Source organism: Spathaspora passalidarum (assembly GCF_000223485.1).
Source record: "Spathaspora passalidarum NRRL Y-27907 unplaced genomic scaffold SPAPAscaffold_1, whole genome shotgun sequence".
NCBI classification, from domain to species: domain Eukaryota; kingdom Fungi; phylum Ascomycota; class Pichiomycetes; order Serinales; family Debaryomycetaceae; genus Spathaspora; species Spathaspora passalidarum.
Window position 1 is genome coordinate 1323082 of NW_006767425.1, and position 21662 is coordinate 1344743.

Sequence of the window (21662 nt, forward strand, 5' to 3'; positions counted from 1 at the left end):
CAGATGTTATTGATCCTGATTGTGACACAGATGATGACATCAAATTCTTGGTTAAATTAGACACTTGAGGTTTATTAAGGAATGAGTTAGGGTTGCTTCCTGGTGTATCAGATATAGGGTTACCGTCATTGTCGTTGCTAATTACTGTTTGCGTCGGCGCAGATGGTGATGATGTGGGAAATTGTTGTTGTTGTTGTTGACGTTCTATAGTTGCCGCCGCCGATGAAGGAGTATTAAAGTGAGAGCCCATATTACTCTAATGGAGATAGATATGAATCGGCGTAATATATGGGTCTATGCAAAAACCAAGTTTTGACTCTGGTTGTGTGTTGTATCAATTAAGTGGGTTCCTTTTTTTTTCTTTGTATTTTCCTAACGTAATATTTTGGTTGTAGCCTTTCAAGTTTTAGTGGAATTAACGGACAAACCAAAAAACCTGGTTCTGCTGTGGAATCCTTACATTTTATTTTATTTTTTTTTTTCTTTGTTCGCGGGTTAGTAAGTCCGGCAATGCCAAACTAAACTGGAACAAAAATAGGATAGCTGCGGGACTATGTAAACTGCCAATCACTAGCAATCACTCGCAGTTACTTCAAGTAAATGTGCATAGAAGTTTAGCTGAAGAACTTGTTAATATTGTCGATTAAGTAATGATGTGCTGAAACGTGTGGCGTATGTGCGTAGTAAAGAGAAATTACGACATGCGACATGCGACACAGATTTTGTAAGGGATTTATGTCGTAAAAGTAAGAGGGCAAGCACTGCCGGTTGACATTACTAGTCCCCCCCTCAAACTTATTTCTGTTAAATAGCTCCTACTTAATCAATGCTTAAAAGACCAAATAAGTTAATTAGGACATTAGGATTATAAACATTCATTAGTTATTGCATCATAGGGCAAGCTTAATATTAGTACTGTAAAAGTAGTATGGTATTTGCTTTCTGGAAATGAACCACATGCACAGGAATTGCTAGAAATCCTCGAACATTATAGCAGCTTTGTTACCAGATACCCCTATAGTCCAAAGCCAATCTGAAATTCATCCCTAACACCTTCAATAAAGAATCTTAAAAGTTGGTTGCAAAAGTGCCCACTACTTCAAAGAATTAAATTTCTGTCAGTGTAAAAATTCCGCACTATTTCGAACCAGTTTTTTTTTCTTTCTAAACTCTGGCAAACCCCGATTCATCAACTCAAGTCAACAACTCACTATGTCAACTGCATCCAAAGTAACATTTGGCTTATCCTGTGTATTTGCAGGAGCTACATTTGTATACATCAACTATGTCCATCAATTAGAAAGAGATGCGTTGAGACAAGGTCCTATTAAGGACAAGGCAAGAATGCAAGATAAATTCAATAAGAAACAATTAGCCAATGAAGCTGAGCACAGGGAACAAACAGAGTTACGTGAAAAGCTTGTCAAGATGCAACCATTATCCAGTGAAATTATTCGAGGAGAGGAGAAGGGCTGAGAAGATCTTCATCTTATTAGTCTAAACTTGTACATAGAGAATAATATAGATTTAATGTAAATATATGAGATTTTAGTTTGTATGTATGTGTTCTTGGAGACACCAGAAGGTAGGAGGGGATATAGTATCCTCTAATCTCTAATGTACTATGATGCACGTTATTTCTTCTACGAAGTTCTATACATTGAATCGTCAAACAATCCAGAATCAAAAGTCTTGCTTCAATCGACTTGCCAAAACGGTTCGTCAAAAATAGAGAAGATGTTTGATCATATCGTTGAACTCTCAAAAGAGAATTCGATCGTTCCAAGACTTTAGTGCCAGATCTAAAATTCAATAAGATTTTCGATAATGAAGAAAAACCGAAAGAGTGAAGAAGCAGTGAAAAAGTTTTTCTTTCATAGAGTTCTCAACCGACCCATCCCCCCCAGTCAAAAAGCTATTGCACGTGATTACAAAAAACCACAAACTTATAAAAGAAAATTATTGATATGTATTAAACCGTTTATCTTTAGAATTAGAACTTTTGAAGTATAAAAAACGTCTTTTTTTTATAAATTGGTGATATTTTATGATATTTTTGCTTTATGAATTTTCTGTTGGGTATAAATATAATGTATATTTACAAAGGTAGTAGATGACATCGTGGGTATTTCATAAATTAGTTCAACTAATCTTCCATTTGTCCAAGCACACCTACATCAAATGATTCATCTTTTTTATTATCATCATTTTCATCATGTTCGTCATGCTCAATCTGGGCAAATTTCGTCCTCACTGGTGGTGCTTGGAAGTCTGATCCATTTGCAAAGGAAGAAGATAAACTTGGAGATTTCAATCCATGTTCTTGGTCATGATCATGTTCGTTGTCTTCTTCTTTAAGGGTTGGCTTTGTCAAGTATCCTCCATTGAGCGCAGGGGACGAAGGCTCTCTCCTATGTCCGTTAATCGAAGGTGGGTACTGAGATACAGAATGGGATCTGTCAAATTTCAAGTTTGAATCACTAGCACCACGGAATATTTCGTCAGTTTGATATCCATTCTTAAACTTAGGTGATGGTTCATTTAATGGAGGAGTTGGTGTGTTTGAACTGTTGTCATTAGATGGGAAAGGTGGTGAAAATGGAGAGGAATATTTGGGGTCATCAGAAGAGGGATGACGTTGATGTACACTATGTTGACGAGTATTGATGGTGGTTCCTGCCGGTTCATTCATGCCTACTAATATACTGGCTGCTTCTAAGAGCTGGACTTGTTGATGCTTGGAAATCAATAATTTCTTGGTAACATTCCACTCAGGAGTATGCTCCCAAAGATGCTTGGCTAAAGATGAGATATGTTTGTATCCTTTACCACAGGCTTCACATCTTAATTCTTCCTTTAATCTTCCTGTTTCTCCTTCACTGATTCTACGCACCACAAATTCACGAGTTAAAGTCGGTACTGATGAGGATAATGGAGCAGTATTTTGTGCAAACTGTTGCTGGTGGTGAATTTGCTGTTGTTGAGGAGCATATTGGGAGGGTTGTTGCTGGTAATGGTGACTATGGTGGTGATGATGGTTTTGATACGAAGATGGCATGTGTTGTACATGCACTTGTTGGTGTTTGGCAGGAATAGTATATGGAGAAGATGAAGTGGTTGAGTTTCTTCTGTTATAGTTATATTGTGTGCTTGCAGTCATGGTTGTTGTTGGTATATGTTGGGGGGAGGGTATGCTGGCTGAATGATAAGCGTAAGTTCAACTTGACAGGTGTAGGTAGCTAGCTTTGATTATACTATATTGATTTCTTATTTTTCTTCTTTTCCAGCTAGCCACGACAAGAACCAAGGAACCAGATGAGCCAGTAGGGTATGTTCAAAGATATATATGAAAAATGTAAAATTTCTTAAATACGTTCAAAACCACAGTTATGAAGAAACTGAAAAAAAAAATGAATAGCAGTTAGGGCACTGATTTTGAATTAAGCGTTGGCGCGATGTAACAATAGGGCGTGCGAAGTCTTGAGACTAATGAGCTTAAAGTAAAGTAATAAAAGAGTATAATTAAAACTGAAGAAATATGGAGAACAATTTTTTTTGCTTTTTTTTAGTTTAGTTTCACTGTGTATGTTGTTGTGTTTAAAATTTTTTTGAATTTATTTTTTTTTCTTTATTAATTTTTTTTTTTCGTAAAAAAAAATAAAAAGAATAAAAATTTGATGGGACAGAAATGCCAAAAAGTTTTTTTTTTTAAATTTTCTTTTCCGCTTTCAGGGTAGAGTTAGGGGTGGAGTATCAACTTTTTCTTAGCCTGAGATTTTAGAAAGTATCAAATGTTCATTTCATGCACGAAGATGTTGAATTTTTTTTTCATCTTGAAATGTTTGATGGAATCGACATGTCAAAGAATCGGACTAAAAATGTGACCCTTAAATAACGTTGCGTCGGATACTCAACTACTCACAATTATATTTTTATTGTCCTGCACATTAATTGATTATTCATGGCTTTGTCTTGAATCACTAATTACACTAGCAAGCAATGCCCCAACAAAAAAGTTTATATCTACTACAGGATAATCTTCTCTAAGTTTTAGTCAGTCAAATCCAATTTGCTGAATTAAGATTATTTGTTCGTATTCAGCATAGCACAAATCTATAAGGTCGGAAAAAGTAAATCACGTAAAGCAAGGCACCGCCTCTACTATATGAACATAGATTCAAATAGTTTAATAAGCAAACGCCTCAATCGACGTTTCCTATTGCTTTTATAGAAGCTTCTACGTCAGTGTTCTATTCTTAGCCTATAAACTTTACCCCTTTCATGACTAATAATATTTGATTTATCGTTCGGTTATTCGGTGCCTTAACATAATTTGCAAATCTAGACCTTTTTTTTTCCCCTGATCTTGCTCTTTTTTTTTCGTGTCGTGCTACTCCTATATCCATTATCATACTAAGTTATTACAATATAGTGTTAGGTCTCACAGGTTGTCAGTTGGTAATTATTGGGTAACCTCGGATATCCTAACCATGAACTAACCGTTGCAAACTCCTTGGAAAAGTAAATTGCCGCAAAATCGGCACAAACAATATATAAAATACTCACAAAGAGAAAAAATAGAAATCTAAATTTAACAACATACGCGCTCTTGCCGTTCACTTATATTGTTTACTTACACGAGCAAAAGGAAAATTTTCAATCTCTTGTTATACGACAGACACGTATGTAACCTACACATATAGCTCTAATTACGAACTATTTACTCCATATATAAATATTTTTTCTTCTAAAAGGATTCATTATCCAGCATATCAACAGATTTATGCGCTACATGAAGCGAAGTACCATTATCTTCTCTTGAATAAGCAGTTGTAGAAGTAGCAAGATAATCCTTGCCAATATCATCACTAAACACATCATTGGTTACTGATTCTGCAACAGGAGCGGATATATCCATTGGTGCTGGCGCTTCGCCGAACCCATCTTCAGTAGCATATAAAATTGTTTGTATTTTATTCGACAATTTAAAAATATCCAAATCAGCAAATTCATACAGTTTACCATGTTCTTTCGCTTCAAGAATATGTTGAACAATCATTTCAATATCTTGAAGTTTATTAAAGTAGAAATTACGTTCAATTTGTAGACTCTCCGTTGAAATCTTATTATCTTGAATTTCATTACGTAATTGAACAATTTCTTGGTAGGACTCTTCCAATTCTTTACTCAATTGATTCACTTTGGACCTTAATGCGGCTCCACTTGCCGGTGCTGCATTGGTTGGGGTTGTGGTTCCTGTAGCCCTGTCAGATCTGAACGACGCTGATCCAACTGACGATGTAGAGGAGACTCTTCTTTGTCCTGGGGTGGGTACGCGAGGAGAAGTAATAAACGGTTTAGCTGGTCTTCTGACATTGGCAGAACCAGCACTGCTACTCACACTACCACTCGCACTAGCAGGTCCAGCACTGACTCGTCTCTTTGCACTAGCATCATAGTTTACGTCATTGTAATCCTTATTTTCCAACCAATATCGTCTAAACCATTGCAACAACTCCAAATTGTCTTGCAAACGACATTTAATCAATTTTTCAACATCGATATTCTTGGTTATATTATGTTTGGTAAATCCCAGCTGTAAGATTTTCCAATTATGACGATAATCATATTCAGAAGTACCGTTGAATTTAACTTTGGAAATTGGAACACCTCCTACAATTGAATCTAATAGTTGACAAAACGCGGCACCAGTACCACATTGCTCAACTTTAGAATAATTCAAATCCAAGGTAGTGTTCAACCATTGTAATAGCTCAGAGCGTGATTCTCCCACAACCATGATTAGTGTTGATGTATTGAATGTTTATAATGTGTCAAGTGTTTCTGTCAGATCAAATTAATTGTTATGATTGACAATTGTTTTAAATTTTTTTGCTTGAGAATGTAAACATGGTGACTGCATATAAACCAAAGGAAGATCCTTACATCATTAGAGTAGCAACCAGAAGCAACTTGCATAGTAACGCCCCACCTCTCCCATCGCCAAAAAAGCAAGCAAAAGTATAGGTAATTTTATTAGATAGAAATTGATTTACTAAGACTAGTATACAAAGAAGATCATATTCTGCTAGTGATAAAAAGGTGAATCACTCGTCAATTCTCAACAAAACTTTTTGGCAGCACTTTCAAAAAAAATCACAGGGAAAATTTTCCCATTTTTTTTTTTTTGGGTGCTTCGCAATCACCATTTTTACCTACATTGTTAAGAAGTACATTCTATAAATAGTTCTCTTTTACTACATTTTAGTAGATCATAGAATTTACGTTCATATTACAACCATCGAATTAACACGATACATCAGATAGGCGAATAATTTGCTACAATCATCTAACTCAATTGCGACTAAGATATACATAGTCAGAGCATAGCCACCGTCCCTCCCCCTCACACCCCCCATATACCTATAGACTGAAACTACAATGACATCGAACACAACAGGATTTCAGAAATTTGATTCTGCAATTGCATCTGATTCTGAAGTAGACGAGTCTGAACTCCACATGACAACTGGTCCCCCTTTACGAAGATCTTCTTCTTTGTTCTCATTAAAGGAAGAATTACCCAAGCCTGATGAAAAGGAGTATATTAAGTTTATTGATGATGAAAGACACTTCTCCCTTATTAGAAACTTGCACATGGCCGACTTCATTACTTTATTGAATGGATTTTCGGGATTCTACGCTATAATTTCTTGTTTAAGATATTCATTAACTGGCAAGAGCAATTATGTCCAACGTGCTCACTTTTTCATTCTTTTGGGATTATTTTTTGATTTCTTTGACGGAAGAGTGGCAAGATTAAGAAACAAATCGTCCTTGATGGGACAAGAATTGGATTCTCTTGCTGATTTGATTTCATTTGGTGTGGGACCAGCTACAATTGCCTTTTCCATTGGTTTCCAGACCACTGTGGACGTATTATTCTTGGCATTTTGGGTATTGTGTGGATTAACCAGATTGGCCAGATTTAATATTTCTACTAATAATATTCCAAAGGATCACACCGGAAAATCTCAATATTTCGAAGGATTGCCTATTCCAACCAATTTGTTTTGGGTTATGGTGATGGCATTCTTGGTTAAAAAGGATTGGATTCATCAAAATTTACCTTGGGGAACTGTATTACAAAACACTCCATTTGAGTTCCATTTGATTTGTGTTGGTTTCTTTATTCATGGATGTGGTGAAATCTCGAAGTCTTTAAAGATTCCAAAGCCATGATTTCGACTTAATATATACATATACATAACTTCTACATAGCCCCTTTTTAAAATTCATGTATTTTTCTTTTCAGTCCACTGTGGATGAATATTCACACTCAATTGGACATTACGAAAATCAAGTCCGTTGTATATCCCTGTTTGTAACTCATTGTACAATTCGGCGGGGAAATTTCTTGGATCTAAGATTCCTAGATTGTGCACATCATAATATAAAGTATGATGGATATGAGACACGTCTAATCTTCGACTTATTTCCCAAAATGTTCGATGGATCGGATTCAATTTAAATACGTAATTAAATGCAAATTTCCAACTTGGTACATTTCTTAGCTCTGGCGCGTCAGGAACTATCCCCATTTTCTTACATTCTGAATGGAAAAGAGCAAGCAAATAGAGTGGTTCCTTCTTATTTCCTATTGCCTTCATTAATTGATCCGTCAAAGGTTCCGTCTTGGCTGTCTTTTGGTATTCTTCTTGGAATTCTTGCAGCTCTATATTTCTAAAGATATTGAATCCTTTTGCTGCACTTTTAAAAAATGACTTATTATTGGTATTGGAGCCATAGTAACGTATACTAGTTGTTTTTAATAACAACAGTATCCTAATTGAACTTTGCCGAGCAAGGAGTCTATACATTATTGTTGCAAGAACAACCCAGTTTCAATTTCTTGATTGTAGATCTTAACAACTCAGTTGATGCAGCAGCAGCAGTAGCAGCAAAAAAAAAAATGCTCGCCACACCTTCGCCCATTGAAAATTTTTTTAGCGACTTTGCTATTTCAAAGCTCACGTTGTTGCAAACACAGATAAAGCAATGTTAAGAAATCAATCAATGTACTTGAGCAAAGTACTTGCAAGTGCAGTTGTGCGTACCAGTGCGGTTCGTGCTGTTGCTGCTTCCAAGCGTCCAGCATTATTCATGAGAAACACTGTTGCTTGGTACTCATCCAAATCTGACAACACCACAAAGAAAGATGAACAACCTCCACAATCTATCTTGACCGAAGATCTTTTAGCCCGTGCTGGTTTCGAAGACCCTGATCAAGCCAAGGCTGAAGCCCAGGGTGGTATCGAAGGTGAAGGAAAGTCAACCGATGAAGCCAAAAGACCCAGAAAGAGAAAGAGAGCCCAATCATCTAAAGACAGACAACGTGAAAGATACGCCAACTTGTTTTACTTGTCTACATTTGTAGGTGGTATTGCCGGATTGGGATACATGAGTAGAGATTGGGATTCTGAAAAGGAACAAGAAGAAATGGACGGTAAAGATATTGGTAATGGATATACTCCTGGTTTAATGTATGAACGTATGTCCAAGAGATTGGGATCTTTGTTCACTTTCTTCTCTGAACCTGCTTTTGAAAACTTGTTACCACCTCCACCTCCGGAAGCTTACCGTCGTCCATTGACCTTAGTTTTGACCTTAGATGACTTATTAGTCCATTCCAGTTGGGATACCCAACATGGTTGGAGAACTGCCAAGAGACCAGGTTTAGATTACTTCTTGGGATATTTGTCTCAATATTATGAAATTGTTGTCTTTGCCACCAATTCCCAAATGTTTAGTGAAAAGACCGTGGGTAAATTAGATCCTTACCATGCATACATCTCATATGCGTTGTTCAGAGAAGCATGCAGATACAAGGATGGTAAATTAATCAAGGATTTATCATTGTTGAACCGTGATTTGGGTAAGACTGTCATTATTGATGTTGACGAAGATGCTGTTTCTCTTCAACCAGAAAATGGTATTGTCGTTGAAAAATGGGACGGTAAAGCTGATGATTACTTAATTTCTATGATTCCATTCTTGGAATACTTGGCTACTCAACCAGTCAAGGATGTTAGACCAATCTTGAAGACTTTCACTGACAAATCCAAGATTGTTGATGAATTTGCTGAACGTGAACGTAAATTAAGGGAACAATGGAACAAGGATCACAAACACTCCAACCAACCAAACGCCGGTAACTTCTTGGCTAAATTAATGGGTATGCCAACCGCATTGACTAAAGAACCAAAGATGCCATTGGATATCATTAGAGAACATGGTCAATTACAATATGAACATTTCCAAAAATACTTAAGAGAAAATGCTCACAAATTCTTGGAAGAAGAACAAAAATTGAAGGATGAATTTGGTAAGGTTACTTTAAACAAATTGATTACTGAAGGTGCTCCAAGTCCTGAAGAGATTGCCAAGGTTCAAGCTGAAAGAGCCAAGGAAGAAGCTAACAAACAAAAATGAGTGTAAGGAGTATTTATAGGTGAAATTTACTTACTTGTATATAAAAATAAAGTAATGGATATAGATTGTATTTGTATTCGGCATGGTGGAAAGCGCCGTATAGTTGAACAATCAGCATTGTTATTGTATTCTACTGAACATAGTATAAACTCGAGCAAATACAGGGTTTCCGTACTCCGATACGCTTTGTAAGATTCTTTATAAGCATTAATGTTAGGTATTCAAACTTAGATGATTATGGTCTATCGAGTAAGAGATATCAGATATTCTTCTAATTCGCTTATGTCAAATGTTAAAATAACGGCTCCGGAATCATACCGAAAACTATGGAATAAATCCAACCAATAATCTACGAGTAGTTTGGCAGGCCTATTAAAATCAGCCGCATATGCGCATACAGGCAGTAAAGTACGCTTTTTCTTACTGTTTTAAAATGAGTATATAACGGAGGGGAGGATCCAAGAAAAATCTTATCTGATCCGAAGTCGGAAAAACCTCACAAAAGCTAAACTTCTGAAAAAAAAAACGCCTTAGGCAAAGGAGGGAGTGGAAGAAACCAATAAGGGTATAGAACAATGTGTGCCATAGTTGAATTTCTCTACACAAAGTAGTAGCTGAATCGAACAATTCACTAGCAATATGCTTGCTTATGTGAGAAGATTGTTGCCAATAGGAGTAAATTGTAACTAATTCGTGACAATTAGTGATTATTGTTTCTAGCCAATCACATAAATAAATTGTTCAACTGGTGAAAAAATAATAATTCTTACACAAAAACAAATTTTTATCTTTTTCATCTGTCGTTCTTTTCCTCTTCCGCTTTCGCTGATAAATCAAACTGAAATTTGCTCATTCCTTTATACGACGATTTAATCCTTTTATTTAATTGTCTAATTTCCCACATCCTACTTTCTTGACCTGTCAAAGTAGATAATTGAACTTTCAAACGGTCATATACCTTAACTACTACGATCGGTTCCTAAAACAAAAGAAATTTTTTTCCCCTTGTTGTGACTAACACATTACAAATAAGCATGAAGACAAAAGGTCCTAGTATAGCACCTAGACAGCAGCAAATACCAACCCCTATGTCTATGAGACCTGCCATGTCACCATCATCTACGGCATCCACACCACGCCAGATTGTTTCAACACCGCCAAACACGGCAGCCTCCCCACCTAATAGTGCTTCGCCATCGGCCAATGGTTCCGCGTCCTTGGCTCCTAAGGGAATAACCCAAATCATCACTTCCAAAGAATGGGTACTTCCTCCACGACCTAAACCAGGAAGAAAACCCAGTGTAGATACACCAGCTTCCAAGAGAAAGGCCCAGAACCGCGCTGCTCAACGCGCATTTAGAGAAAGAAGGGCAACTAGAGTTCAAGAGTTGGAACAAAAATTAATGGAGGTTGAAAAAGAGAAGGATCTTAAGGAAATGACCATGATTAATACTATCAATAAACTTAAGGTTGAAAACCAATTTTTAATGAAATCTTTAGAGCAACTCAAGAAAGAAGTTGGTCAAATAAGAGGTAGACAACAGCATCATCAACAACAACAACAACAACAACAACCTATACAAACTAGACCACCAACTATAAACATCAAATCTCACGAATCTAGCAATCATGCATCACCTACCAACATGGGCACATCTCCGGCAAGCTCCAATTACTCTTTACAACAGATATCCCCAGCTCCTTCAGCGGATTCCCCACCATCATCGTATAACCCTCGTGTCAACAGCATAAGTACGTTGTTACCGAAAAATAATACCCCGCAAAGACCAACCGATGGTAACACCGTTGGTACTGCAGATTACGATTGTGGCATATGTCTTAAAGAAGAATGTCTATGTGAATCAGTTGGCTTGAAAATACCTGGCACTAATGGATCCGCTGTTTCTCCAAAGCAAACATCTGGTAACCTTGAGAAGGTATTGGAAGAACAAATGAGTGGATTCCAACCAATGCCTGCTGTTTCATTGAACAGAAAGAGAAAGGCAACTACTGAAGCTCGTGAAGTTGATTTCACTAGTCTATTTTCAAAGAAGAGCGAAGCCAAGAAAATGCCCGAGTTTAAACGTCGAAAGGACAACGCTGACCAAGCACCATCAGCATCTCTCCTTCATCTGACTTCTGAATCAAAGCCATCCTTTGATGAAAACTCTCCAGTCGAAAACTGTGGATTCTGTTCTGATGATACCCCTTGTGTTTGTCGTGAAGCTGCTGAAGAAGCTGCAAGATTATCCAATTCTCTTAACCAACCACAACAAGAAATTCTGGAAACATTACCACCAATTCAAATATCTAACTCAAATAATATCAGAAAATCTGCATTACCGGTAATGCATCCAGGTCCTTCTGTTGAATTACGAGAAATGACGAATTTGAAATCAACAGGAAATGCAGCTCCTCCAGTAACGGTGACATCATCTACCTCCTCGAAATATGAATTGGAAAGCGATTCGGGATGTACTGGTAACCCAGGAACTTGTCGTCAATGCCAAACTGATCCAATGTCAACTTTGTTCTGTACAACCATTGCTAGTAGAGGTAGCAATTCTTCTCCATCAGGACAAACACCAGGTAGATCTATGCTGGTGAATTCGCTCACCAATCCATCAACTCCAATAGAACCATTATTAGCTGCTGCTAACGCTGCTCACGCAGAAGTAGCCAACAACCCAGAACCAATAACACCAAGCAGCAGTAAGAACAGCAATGGAGAACAACCTTCGGGAATCTTTATCCCTGTTGGTGATGCATATAAAACATTATCTCGTCACAAGCAATTTAGTTCGGTTGATTTTGGTACTTTGGTTGGTAAATTGACAACAAGAGGAATGCAAGTTGAAGTACAATCGGTGGTTAATGTGTTACGAGAATTGGATAAACGAGTTTATCACTAACTGGTCATTTTATAAATTTTGTTCATGTATTTGGGTATTCACCTTTTGTGTATTTATAACTACTCTGTTTAGCAGAATAAACATATGGATATTTAAGATAAACTTACTTAAAACATCAATCATATCATTTAACTACAAAATAACAATTAAAAAAAAACTAAATATCAAACTATGTCTTATTCATCTCCCCAAGCTCCTGGCATAGAATAGCTGGTCAGCTGAGAATAAGAGTGCATCAAGGTAGCACGTCCAGTTACTTCGTCTTCTTTAAGTTTAACACCCGTTTCTTCTTTCTCCAGATAACCTCTTGGCACATCAGTTTCTACAGCAGCTGATTTTCCCAACGATTCAGTAGTGTAGTTGAGACTCTCATTCAAGAAATCTGACCGCTTAGGAGTCTGTTCTAAACTACTCTTGCTAGAAGAGTTAGTACCAAGTTTGAGTGATTCAGTAGGAGGCTCAAAGTCCAAATCCTTTGCGGCAACACCAGTTATGCCAGCTGCGCCAGATGCGCCAGCTGCAACGAATTTACCAACATTAACTTCTGGATCAGATGATGATCTACCCGCAATTGCTGGTGCAGGCAAATCCTTTTCAGTATCAACACTGGAAATACCCTCATCGAAGAGTTTACCACCTTGTGAAATCGATAAATCTGGATACTTTGCTATAACTCTTCCAATTTCATCCAATGCAATACCGGTAGTGGCATCAAAATGCACTTCTTTAACATTAGCGTACTTTTCTGGTTGTGTTGTTTTCAATCTAGTGATAACTTTGTGGGCAAGTTCATCAGCATATTCATCTTCAGGCATTCCTTTAACACCAACCAAAATATCACCAGTATCACTGGTGGATTTCCTTCTTGACTTGCTATCGTCAAGACTGAGACCAGTAAACCCTAACCCAGCAACAGCAGCAGTAGCAGCAGCAACATCCTCTCCTCTTGTAGCAGAGGATCCAGAAAGCTTGTTCGATCCGTCTATATTATTATCTGAACTTACAGGTAATCCACCAGTATTACCAACAGCCTTATCTGTAATATTTCTGGAATCGACATCTGGAGTATAAACTCTCTTAGATTCGGTATTAACAATTACTTTACCAGCTTTAACTTGACCTTTTTCTTCCAATTCTTTAGCAACCTTCTTTGCATGATCAATGGCAGATTGTTTATCAGGACTACCGATAACATCAACAACCACATTATCTTTGTTAGGAGAACTCACTTTATTTTCTGTATCAGCATCAACCTTAGCATCCTTGTCCTTCGTACGCGAGGCAAGTGCGGCTGTTCCAATACCTGCAGAAATACCAGCAGCTACTTCTTTGGCATATGGTGCATTTTCGGTTGAGAGATCAGCAGTTGCTTTCTCAATTTGAGGTTGGCTATTATCCTTTGATAATGATTCAGGGATAATGTTTTCCTTTTCAGAATCACCCAAAAGTCTTGATTCGCTTTCGTCAGGGATATAAATATCATCGCCAATTCGTGGCGTAACATTGAACGAACTTCCAGAAACTGTTCTCTTGTGAACGGCATCACCTGTATGCTCTGAACCAAATATATCATCTCCCTCTAATGATTTAGTCGTCGAGTGTTCATTTGTATCATCACCGGATGTTGTCCAACTTAGATCACTTTCCTTTTCATGAGCCGAATTTCTTCTTTTGGAGTTACCTGAACGTAATGGACCAAACGTACCAAAGAATCCTCTTTTTATACCATGCTTCTCTTCAGATGGATTAGATTCCTGGCTGGCATCAACATCATCTTTCTCACCACTAGACAAAGTATCAGAAGTTTCTTTCAAATCTTTTTTAATAGGAGTAATATCAGCACTGACTCCAGCTTCATCAATATGTTTCTTATCTAAATCGGACTTGTCTTTATCCAAATAAGCCTTCGCAGCAAGTCCTGCACCAGCCACAGCAGTAGCGGTAGCAGCGACTGCAGCAACACCAGCACCTCTGTCATCCTTTCGCTCAGGCAGGGTTTGTGGTTTGGAAGCAGAAATGCCTTCACGTTTACGTAATCCAAACGAACTGAAAAATCCCTTTTTAGCTTTCTCAGTAGAAGGAGATTCTTTAAGACCAGTAGAAACAGAAGGAAGGTTTTCAGTGTCAATGTCTTTGTCAACGGCCACACCTGCAGATTTAGAAAGTTCAGACTTAATGGCATCAATATTCTTGCCATCAATGGAACTACTAGAGGTTTTACCTACTGGAACATCAACATCTTTAAGAACTGGCTTTGGAATACGGACATCTTTAGTCTTATCAACAAAATTAGGCTCTTTGCTTGGTAACTCGATATCTTTATTAACATTTTCAGACTTGGAATGTGCAGCAAATCCAGCGCCTGCAGCAATTGCTCCAGCAGCCACACCACCAGTAATTTCCTTTCCAGAAACAGCACCCAGTTTATCACCATTAGATAGCTGCAGAGAGGAACTACTACTCGATGAATTCTCATTATTGTAAGGACCAACTAAACCTAATGAACCAGGAATATTCTGCTTCGTTTCGGGCAACTTTTCTTGGTTCTTTAATTCACCAGAAGGTAACTCGTTATCTAAAGCACCAGTAGTGAGATTAGTTGCAACAGACACATCTTTAGTATTTTCAACAAATTTATCAGCCTCTTGGATAGAATCAGGTAAAACACTCTTTGATTCCAAACTAGGACCAACATCAATATCTGGATTAGACATTACAGGCTTTTCCAATTCTTTGACATCATCATATGAAACACCAATAATATCATCAGTTTCAGTACTCAAGACTTTAGGCTTATTAAGTTCCACATGATCGTTATTCTTTGATCCACGTAATCCAAAACTGAAAAATCCTTTCTTCTCACCAGTTGGCTCCTTAGAAGATGAAGATAATTCTTTTTTGGATTTACCAGTAATATCAGTTTCAATGTCTTTAGTGGTAGATTTATTAGCAGCAAGTTCAGGCTTTACTTCAGGATCATCCTTATCAAGAAGAGATTTACCAGCAAGTGCAATTCCAGCTGCAGCTACACCACCAGCGATATTTTTGAATTTATCAGATTGATCTTTATCATGATCTTGCTCAGTCAAATCTGCTTCGAGCTCCAGTAACTTCTTATTAGTATCACCTTTAAAATCAATATCAGCACCAAGTTCACGGCCTCTAGTTTCAGTTTCATGTTTATCAGATTCTGACTCATCTCTCGATGAAGATTTCTTGTGACGAATAGGTGAAAACTTTCTAATTGGGGAAATCTTTTTGATGGGGTTTACTTTTTCCTTTTGTTCTCCATCACTTTCAACTTCTGGAGTATGATCAAATACCATTTCTAATTGCTTCAATTTGGTTTCTGGATCAAGATCAATGGAATTCTTTTTAAGATTCAAATCAGATTTATCTGACTCATCTACTTGAATTTCTGGAACCGTGGGAACATCAGCATCTTTGCTGCTCTTACGGAAAAAGCTAGGCAAAATAGCTTTCTTATGTTCAGAGCCCTTCACATCTTTGTCCTTAATTGGGCTTGCATCTGTAAGATCTTCTTTGCCAACTATTTTCTTATCTGTATCATCCTTCTTAGAATGAATAGCAGCAGCACCAGCGATAGTAGCAGCTACAGTACCGGCAGCCACTCCAATATCTGTTTTAATATCCTTATCTGAGCTATCCTTGTCATAGAATTTTCCTTTAGTGCTCAAATCGTTTTCCAAGTTTGGAACATAACCTTTAATATCTTTGTGTCCATTAGAACCAGTTGGACTCTCAATTGCAAAACTTGGTATATCACCAGTAACTTCAGATGGCAATTCAACACTAGGAACATTCTTATCAATACTGCTTTCTCCCTTTGGTTCAACCTTAACTAATTTAACATCTTTACTGCCACCTTTTGCAATATCAGTAGCAAACCCAAGACTAGGAAACTTTGAATCTGCAGATGACTTTGGAGTATCAATATCGAATTTGAAAGACTTTGATTGGGGACTGGAAACATCAGACTTTGGGAAATCGGTTGTAGTATCAAATTTAGGAGACTTGGATTGAGAACTGGAAATATCAGACTTCATATCAAAAGGAGCATCAAGACCACTAGGCTTACCCTGACCAAATTCTTTATAATCGGACTTATAAGGTTCTTCAACTGTCATGGAAGGGAAACTATCTACCTTATGAACTTCGCTTGATTCCTTTTTCTTCGATTTAGGTTTATCTACACTTGTCTCTTCGGGCTCCTTCTTGGCCTTAAGCTTGTCCTTTGAACTAAATCTTCTAAACAAACCACCACTTAAAAGTCCTTTCTTGGATTCTTCACCTGAGTCTTCCCTCTTGATGAAGCTAGAGTGACGCTTTGTAGCGTCAGGTAATTCCTTCAGTCTCCTATCCTTCAGACTCTTGTGTTTGAGAGCAGCAGCAGAGCCTCCAGCAAGGGCAGTGGCAGCAGCAGCTGCTGCCATGTCAGTCTTTCTACTGTGTTCTTTATCGGGTACTTCTTGCTGGGGAATTCCAGAAATAGCGGCATCTTCAATATTCCTGTCATTACCAACACCAAGTACAGAAGCATTCTTGGTTCCAGAAGCAAGTTTACCTTCTTTTTCAGTTTCAGGGAGCAATGGAATTTCCTTAACAGAAGTTGGGTCAACAATATCAGTAAGTTTACCAGAAGACAACTCTTTGTTGATAGGTTCATCTTTGATGGAAATATCATTCTTCACGACAGCATCTTCAATTTTGTTCTGATCAGCACCAATAATATCTTGAGCACTAGCAGCAATTTTATTTTCATTTGAAATATCAGGAATCAATGGAATTTCTTTGATGAGACCAGGATCAAGTGTAGATTTATGTAATTCGGGCAGTTTATCGGTAGAGATTTCTTTTTCAAGTGGATTACTAATACCTTTGTCGGAAGAATCACCCTTTCCAACATTCAAACCGACATCGTTTTCAGGGGTGAAATCATCATTCTTTCCGAAGCTCATGTCATCTGTCTTTCCAAAATTCAAGTTATTCTTTCCAACATTCAAGTCAGCATCCTTTTCAATATTGAAGTCAGGTCCCTTTAATGATGTATCCAAGCCAACATTATTTGAGTCAATATCCTTTTTCAAATCATTCTCAGTAGTCTTCATGTCAACACTAGGAATTTTCACTTCATCTTGGACATCTTTAGATTCAGAGTCCTTGTGTTTTCTCAAGAATGGAATACCAGGAATAGAAGCCAAAAGTCCCTTCTTTGAGTCATGTCTCGACAATTTGTGATCCTTATCTAAAGGTCTCTTGACATCATCTTTAGATTTATCATTTCCTTCAACTTCAGATCCATCATGTTTAATATCCTTTAATTTAGAGTTATCAATCAGTGGGATGCCAAATTTTGTAGCTCCGGCTCCATCATCAAGATCGGCATTTCCAGGTTCAAGATCGTTATCAAACGATTTGTTAAATTCCGGGTCAGCAAAATTAGTATCTTTCTTCAAACTTCTAGGAGTAGTTTCGGGTTTCGTGTGACTAAAGGCATATTCGGCAGCAGTTACACCAGCAACTCCCAAAACTCCCTTTCTTTCAAGTGATTTAGCTGATGGACTTGGAGTTCTAACTTTTGGATCCAATGTTCTGCCATCTTCCTTTTGTCCTTCAAATTCAAATTTATCAACTGCAGGTGTAGGAACGGCAACCTCAGGAGATACAGCCTTGAAGTTAATCACATTATTGGGCAGATTATCAAGTTCTTCATCGTCATAATCAAATTCTTTATCAATACTTGGAAGTTTAGGTTTTGGAATATCAGACAACTTCTTAGTTCCTTTGTCAATATTAATATCCCGCTTTCCAAGGTCAGTTTCAATATCGTGCGTTTTAATTTCTGGAGATGTTATATCAGGAGCATTGATATCACCAGTATGAATTTTCGCATCCAGAATGTTGATATCCTTGCCATGAAGTTTACCTTTATCAGAGTCAATTGTGGGAGCATTAATGTCAGGAGTTTTGGAATCATCAATGTTCACATTTGGGACGTTGATGTCTTTGTCAGGAAGCTTACCAAAATCAGATTCAACTTGTGGAGATTTAGCATTCACATTTGGAACATTAATATTCTTATCAGAAGGTTTTCCAAGGTCAGTTTCAACATCACGAGTTGCATTATCATCAGATATGTTTATACTTGGCACATTCATGTGCTTATCAGCAAGCTTGGGACTGTCAATATCAGAGTCAAGGTTCACATTTGGTTCATCAATGTCTTTAACTTCAGGAATATCTTGATCTTTATTATGGTTACGCTTTAATCCAAAGAACCCAGCAGCAGTTGCAAAAACGCCACCGACAGCAATACCGGTACTAGCTCCAGAGCCAGTAGATGTATCGTTTTCCGAGCTAGTCGAATGATCGGTCTTAGGAGTAATGAAAACAGGAGACTCATCGCCGATATCATCAACGTCAGTAGTTAATTGTCCAGACTTGGGAGTAACGAAACCAGTCGATTCATCACCAACATCATCAAGTTTGGGAATATCAATAGGTTGATTATGCATAGTCAAAATGGAAGCATTAGCTGGATCTTCACCCAATTGCTTTCGAGCCAACTGTGACGATTTAATCTGGTGTTCAAGTTCACGTTCATCACGAGGGGTTTCAGTTACTCTACTCAGAGAAGCATTTACTGAAGTATCATAATTTGAAGAAGCGGCATATTCAGGTACTCCAATACTGGATTCGGGATGTAATTGGTTGGTGGTGGTAATAATTGGTTTTTCTGAATCAACTTCAGCCGGTTCCAAGTCTTTCTTGTTATCTTTAGAAGAAGCTAATGCGGTGCCACCAAGAATTGCAGCACCTGTAGCAGCACCTGTAGCAGCAGCCGCACCGCCAATATTTGTGGCGTGCTCTTTTGTAGAGTCTAACTTGGTAGCGTCAACACTTGGAGACTCCACAGTAACATCTTTAGATGGCTTCACAATCTCATCACTATCAAGTTTCAAATCCTTTGACCCTTGAAGTGTATCCAGAGTGGTACCTGGAGTCAACTGGGTTTCAGGAATCAATGGTTCAGCAGGAGGTGGCTTCTTTCCAATTGGTTGCACGTAAAGTTTTGGAGGGGTTGCAATTACACGGCCCATAGAATTTTCAGCAATGGTTTCAACCTCTTGACCTTTCTTGGTTAGTTTACGTGGTGTAGAAGTGATCAATTCCTGATTCAAATGTTCAGTTTCAGGATTGAGAGGCGGGGTAGTTGGTTCATTATTCCTTTGCTGTTTCAACTTTTTATGATTGCTGCTGTCCCTCAGCTTCGAAGTTGGTACTTTCAGCTGGGGTGGTTTACCAGGTTGTACCGTTGCATCAACCTTAACAATTGGATCCAGTTTGGGTTTGGATGAATCCTTATCAGAATGACGATGTCTGAACAAGTTTAAAATTTTATGTAAGGTTTTGTGTTCAGACGGCATAATTTCCAGTTGAAGATTCAATTGCGGGTAAGAAAGAAAGAGTAGGAAAGAAAAAGAGAAGAGAGAAATTGAGGAAATTTGTAGGGTGAAAAAGTCGTAAAAATAGGTCACTTGTGGGTGGAAAAGGGGGTTAAGAAATGATGATGCAAGTCAAAGCATCTCTAAAAGTTTTATTATGGCGTAACCTCCCTATTATTATCGCAAATCAAGAAAGCTTGATCATTTACTCTAAACAAAGAAAAAGAAACAAACCACAAAAATTTCAGTTGCGGTGAAAAATATTTTTATGGGGAAAGTTTGTCAATATTCGGTCATGGGCCTAAGTCAGTCTGTGCCCAGAAGCAGCAATATTGCACTGAAATTGCGATGCCGTCATCTGTTCTACATACGAGTATGCAATTGAGTTAGGTCGTTCCCCACTTGCTACCAAAGTGGATTACCTATTACCTGTATCAATTTGGTACGTACAGTGACTACGGTTTTTCCGTCGTCAGGGCCGGAGTGTTTACCTGAATTCCGTTGCTAAGCCAATGCGACACAGAATCCACAGGCGTTGTTTATATCAGGTTATTTCTTCCTTGCAACATGTCAGACCCTTCCATTGTCTATTCGACTTTCCATAAAGCGTTTTTCTTTCAATCTGCAAGTTCTCTTGGTAACAACAAACTTTATTCTCGTCTAAAACATCGCTTACACTAAAGTTGACATTGTAAATATGCCCATTTGGTATATGCATGTGAGTTATATACTATATATAACTTATGTAATTAAAACTAACAAATTCAACAACTTTTTTTTTCACTTATACTCTGGCATTCGGTTGGTTTTGTTATAGATCAATCTTGTTACCAACCATTCTAAACTTTCTTTCAACCCTTGATTCTCCAATACTGACACTGACAATAATTTCGAATCGGTTGCTTCTAACTCACTCACCAACTTGATGAAGACACCAGTTTTCAAACTCACTAAATCAACAGCTTGTGGCAAATCTTGTTTATTTGCCAACATTAATATAGGCACATTCACAGTGGCATCGCCATTGTTTTCGTCTATCCAACTTTCATCATGCGCTATATCAATTAACGTGTCATAGCATTCTTGGAACCTTTCTGTGTCAGTAGAATCAATAATGAATATTATCCCATGGCACTGTTTGAAATATCTAGACCACATGTTCCGCAATGACTTTTGTCCACCCAAATCCCAAAATTTCAAATTTATATTTTTAAATTGCGATGATAAATGTGTTTCTATGCTTGATTCAAACTTTATCGTGGTGGTGTTTTGTCCCACAGTAGGCAAAATCCGCTTGCTCTTGATTATATCACTCGTAGTCCGTATTGCTTCGCCATCTTGCGCTTCCTGGTTAGAGTGTTTGGGTTTTTTTGAGTCATTTGCCGTAGTGCTCGGATACAACAATTTAATGTGTTCTAAAAATGTAGTCTTCCCTGCATTATCTAACCCTAAAATCAAAATATTGTATTGTTCTCGTTTGGTATATTGTGTGTACAATGAGCTGGCAAGATGAAACATATGATGCAATGGGGGGGGTATTAAATCTACCTTGCTGTAGTTGCTATGGATCAAGGATGACGATGTGTGATAATATGTAAATAAGTGCAATTAACAATTGCCAAGGTTAAGCTCTGACGTGTGCTGGTGTGTTTTTGAAGTGTGTTCAAATTGGGCTAGAAAATATTACCCGGAAATAACTTTTTTTTTAATACCGAACGGAGATTCATCACTAGCAATTTTTTTTTCTTCCTCCTCTTCTTCTTCTTCTTCTTCTTCTTCTTCTTCTTTGTTT

At 37.7% G+C, this 21662-nt stretch overlaps 9 protein-coding genes across 9 annotated transcripts; 4 read left to right on the forward strand and 5 right to left on the reverse strand. All coding sequences in view use genetic code 12, as the record gives it.

Annotated features, from left to right (window-relative positions):
* Positions 1-1191: 1191 nt before the first annotated feature.
* On the forward strand, positions 1192-1829 carry SPAPADRAFT_58457 (uncharacterized protein; the record flags this gene model as incomplete). The annotated part of the gene is made up of 1 exon (XM_007372594.1): positions 1192-1829. One exon carries the CDS (start codon positions 1213-1215, stop codon positions 1474-1476), a length of 264 nt encoding a protein of 87 aa, XP_007372656.1.
* Positions 1830-1875: 46 nt separating this feature from the next.
* Positions 1876-3520, reverse strand: SPAPADRAFT_58458 (uncharacterized protein; the record flags this gene model as incomplete). The annotated part of the gene is made up of 1 exon (XM_007372595.1): positions 1876-3520. A coding segment is annotated over one exon (983 nt), but the record flags the coding sequence as incomplete, so codon positions are not given.
* An 864-nt stretch (positions 3521-4384) lies between these two features.
* Positions 4385-5834, reverse strand: SPAPADRAFT_58459 (microtubule-binding protein; the record flags this gene model as incomplete). The annotated part of the gene is made up of 1 exon (XM_007372596.1): positions 4385-5834. One exon carries the CDS (start codon positions 5798-5800, stop codon positions 4748-4750), a length of 1053 nt encoding a protein of 350 aa, XP_007372658.1.
* Positions 5835-6259: 425 nt separating this feature from the next.
* CHO1 (CDP-diacylglycerol-serine O-phosphatidyltransferase) lies at positions 6260-7926 on the forward strand (the record flags this gene model as incomplete). Its single annotated transcript, XM_007372597.1, has 1 exon — positions 6260-7926. One exon carries the CDS (start codon positions 6442-6444, stop codon positions 7240-7242), a length of 801 nt encoding a protein of 266 aa, XP_007372659.1.
* Positions 7296-7880, reverse strand: FGR39 (Fgr39p; the record flags this gene model as incomplete). Its single annotated transcript, XM_007372598.1, has 1 exon — positions 7296-7880. One exon carries the CDS (start codon positions 7878-7880, stop codon positions 7296-7298), a length of 585 nt encoding a protein of 194 aa, XP_007372660.1.
* A 111-nt stretch (positions 7927-8037) lies between the features above and the next one.
* TIM50 (protein translocase subunit) lies at positions 8038-9670 on the forward strand (the record flags this gene model as incomplete). The annotated part of the gene is made up of 1 exon (XM_007372599.1): positions 8038-9670. One exon carries the CDS (start codon positions 8077-8079, stop codon positions 9490-9492), a length of 1416 nt encoding a protein of 471 aa, XP_007372661.1.
* An 856-nt stretch (positions 9671-10526) lies between these two features.
* Positions 10527-12404, forward strand: HAP43 (Hap43p; the record flags this gene model as incomplete). Its single annotated transcript, XM_007372600.1, has 2 exons — positions 10527-11393; positions 11430-12404. The coding sequence occupies 2 exons, from the start codon at positions 10527-10529 to the stop codon at positions 12402-12404; spliced, it is 1842 nt and encodes a 613-aa protein (XP_007372662.1).
* A 176-nt stretch (positions 12405-12580) lies between these two features.
* SPAPADRAFT_48270 (uncharacterized protein) lies at positions 12581-19852 on the reverse strand (the record flags this gene model as incomplete). The annotated part of the gene is made up of 1 exon (XM_007372601.1): positions 12581-19852. One exon carries the CDS (start codon positions 19850-19852, stop codon positions 12581-12583), a length of 7272 nt encoding a protein of 2423 aa, XP_007372663.1.
* A 798-nt stretch (positions 19853-20650) lies between these two features.
* ARL3 (Arf family GTPase) lies at positions 20651-21388 on the reverse strand (the record flags this gene model as incomplete). The annotated part of the gene is made up of 1 exon (XM_007372602.1): positions 20651-21388. One exon carries the CDS (start codon positions 21386-21388, stop codon positions 20651-20653), a length of 738 nt encoding a protein of 245 aa, XP_007372664.1.
* Positions 21389-21662: the final 274 nt, after the last annotated feature.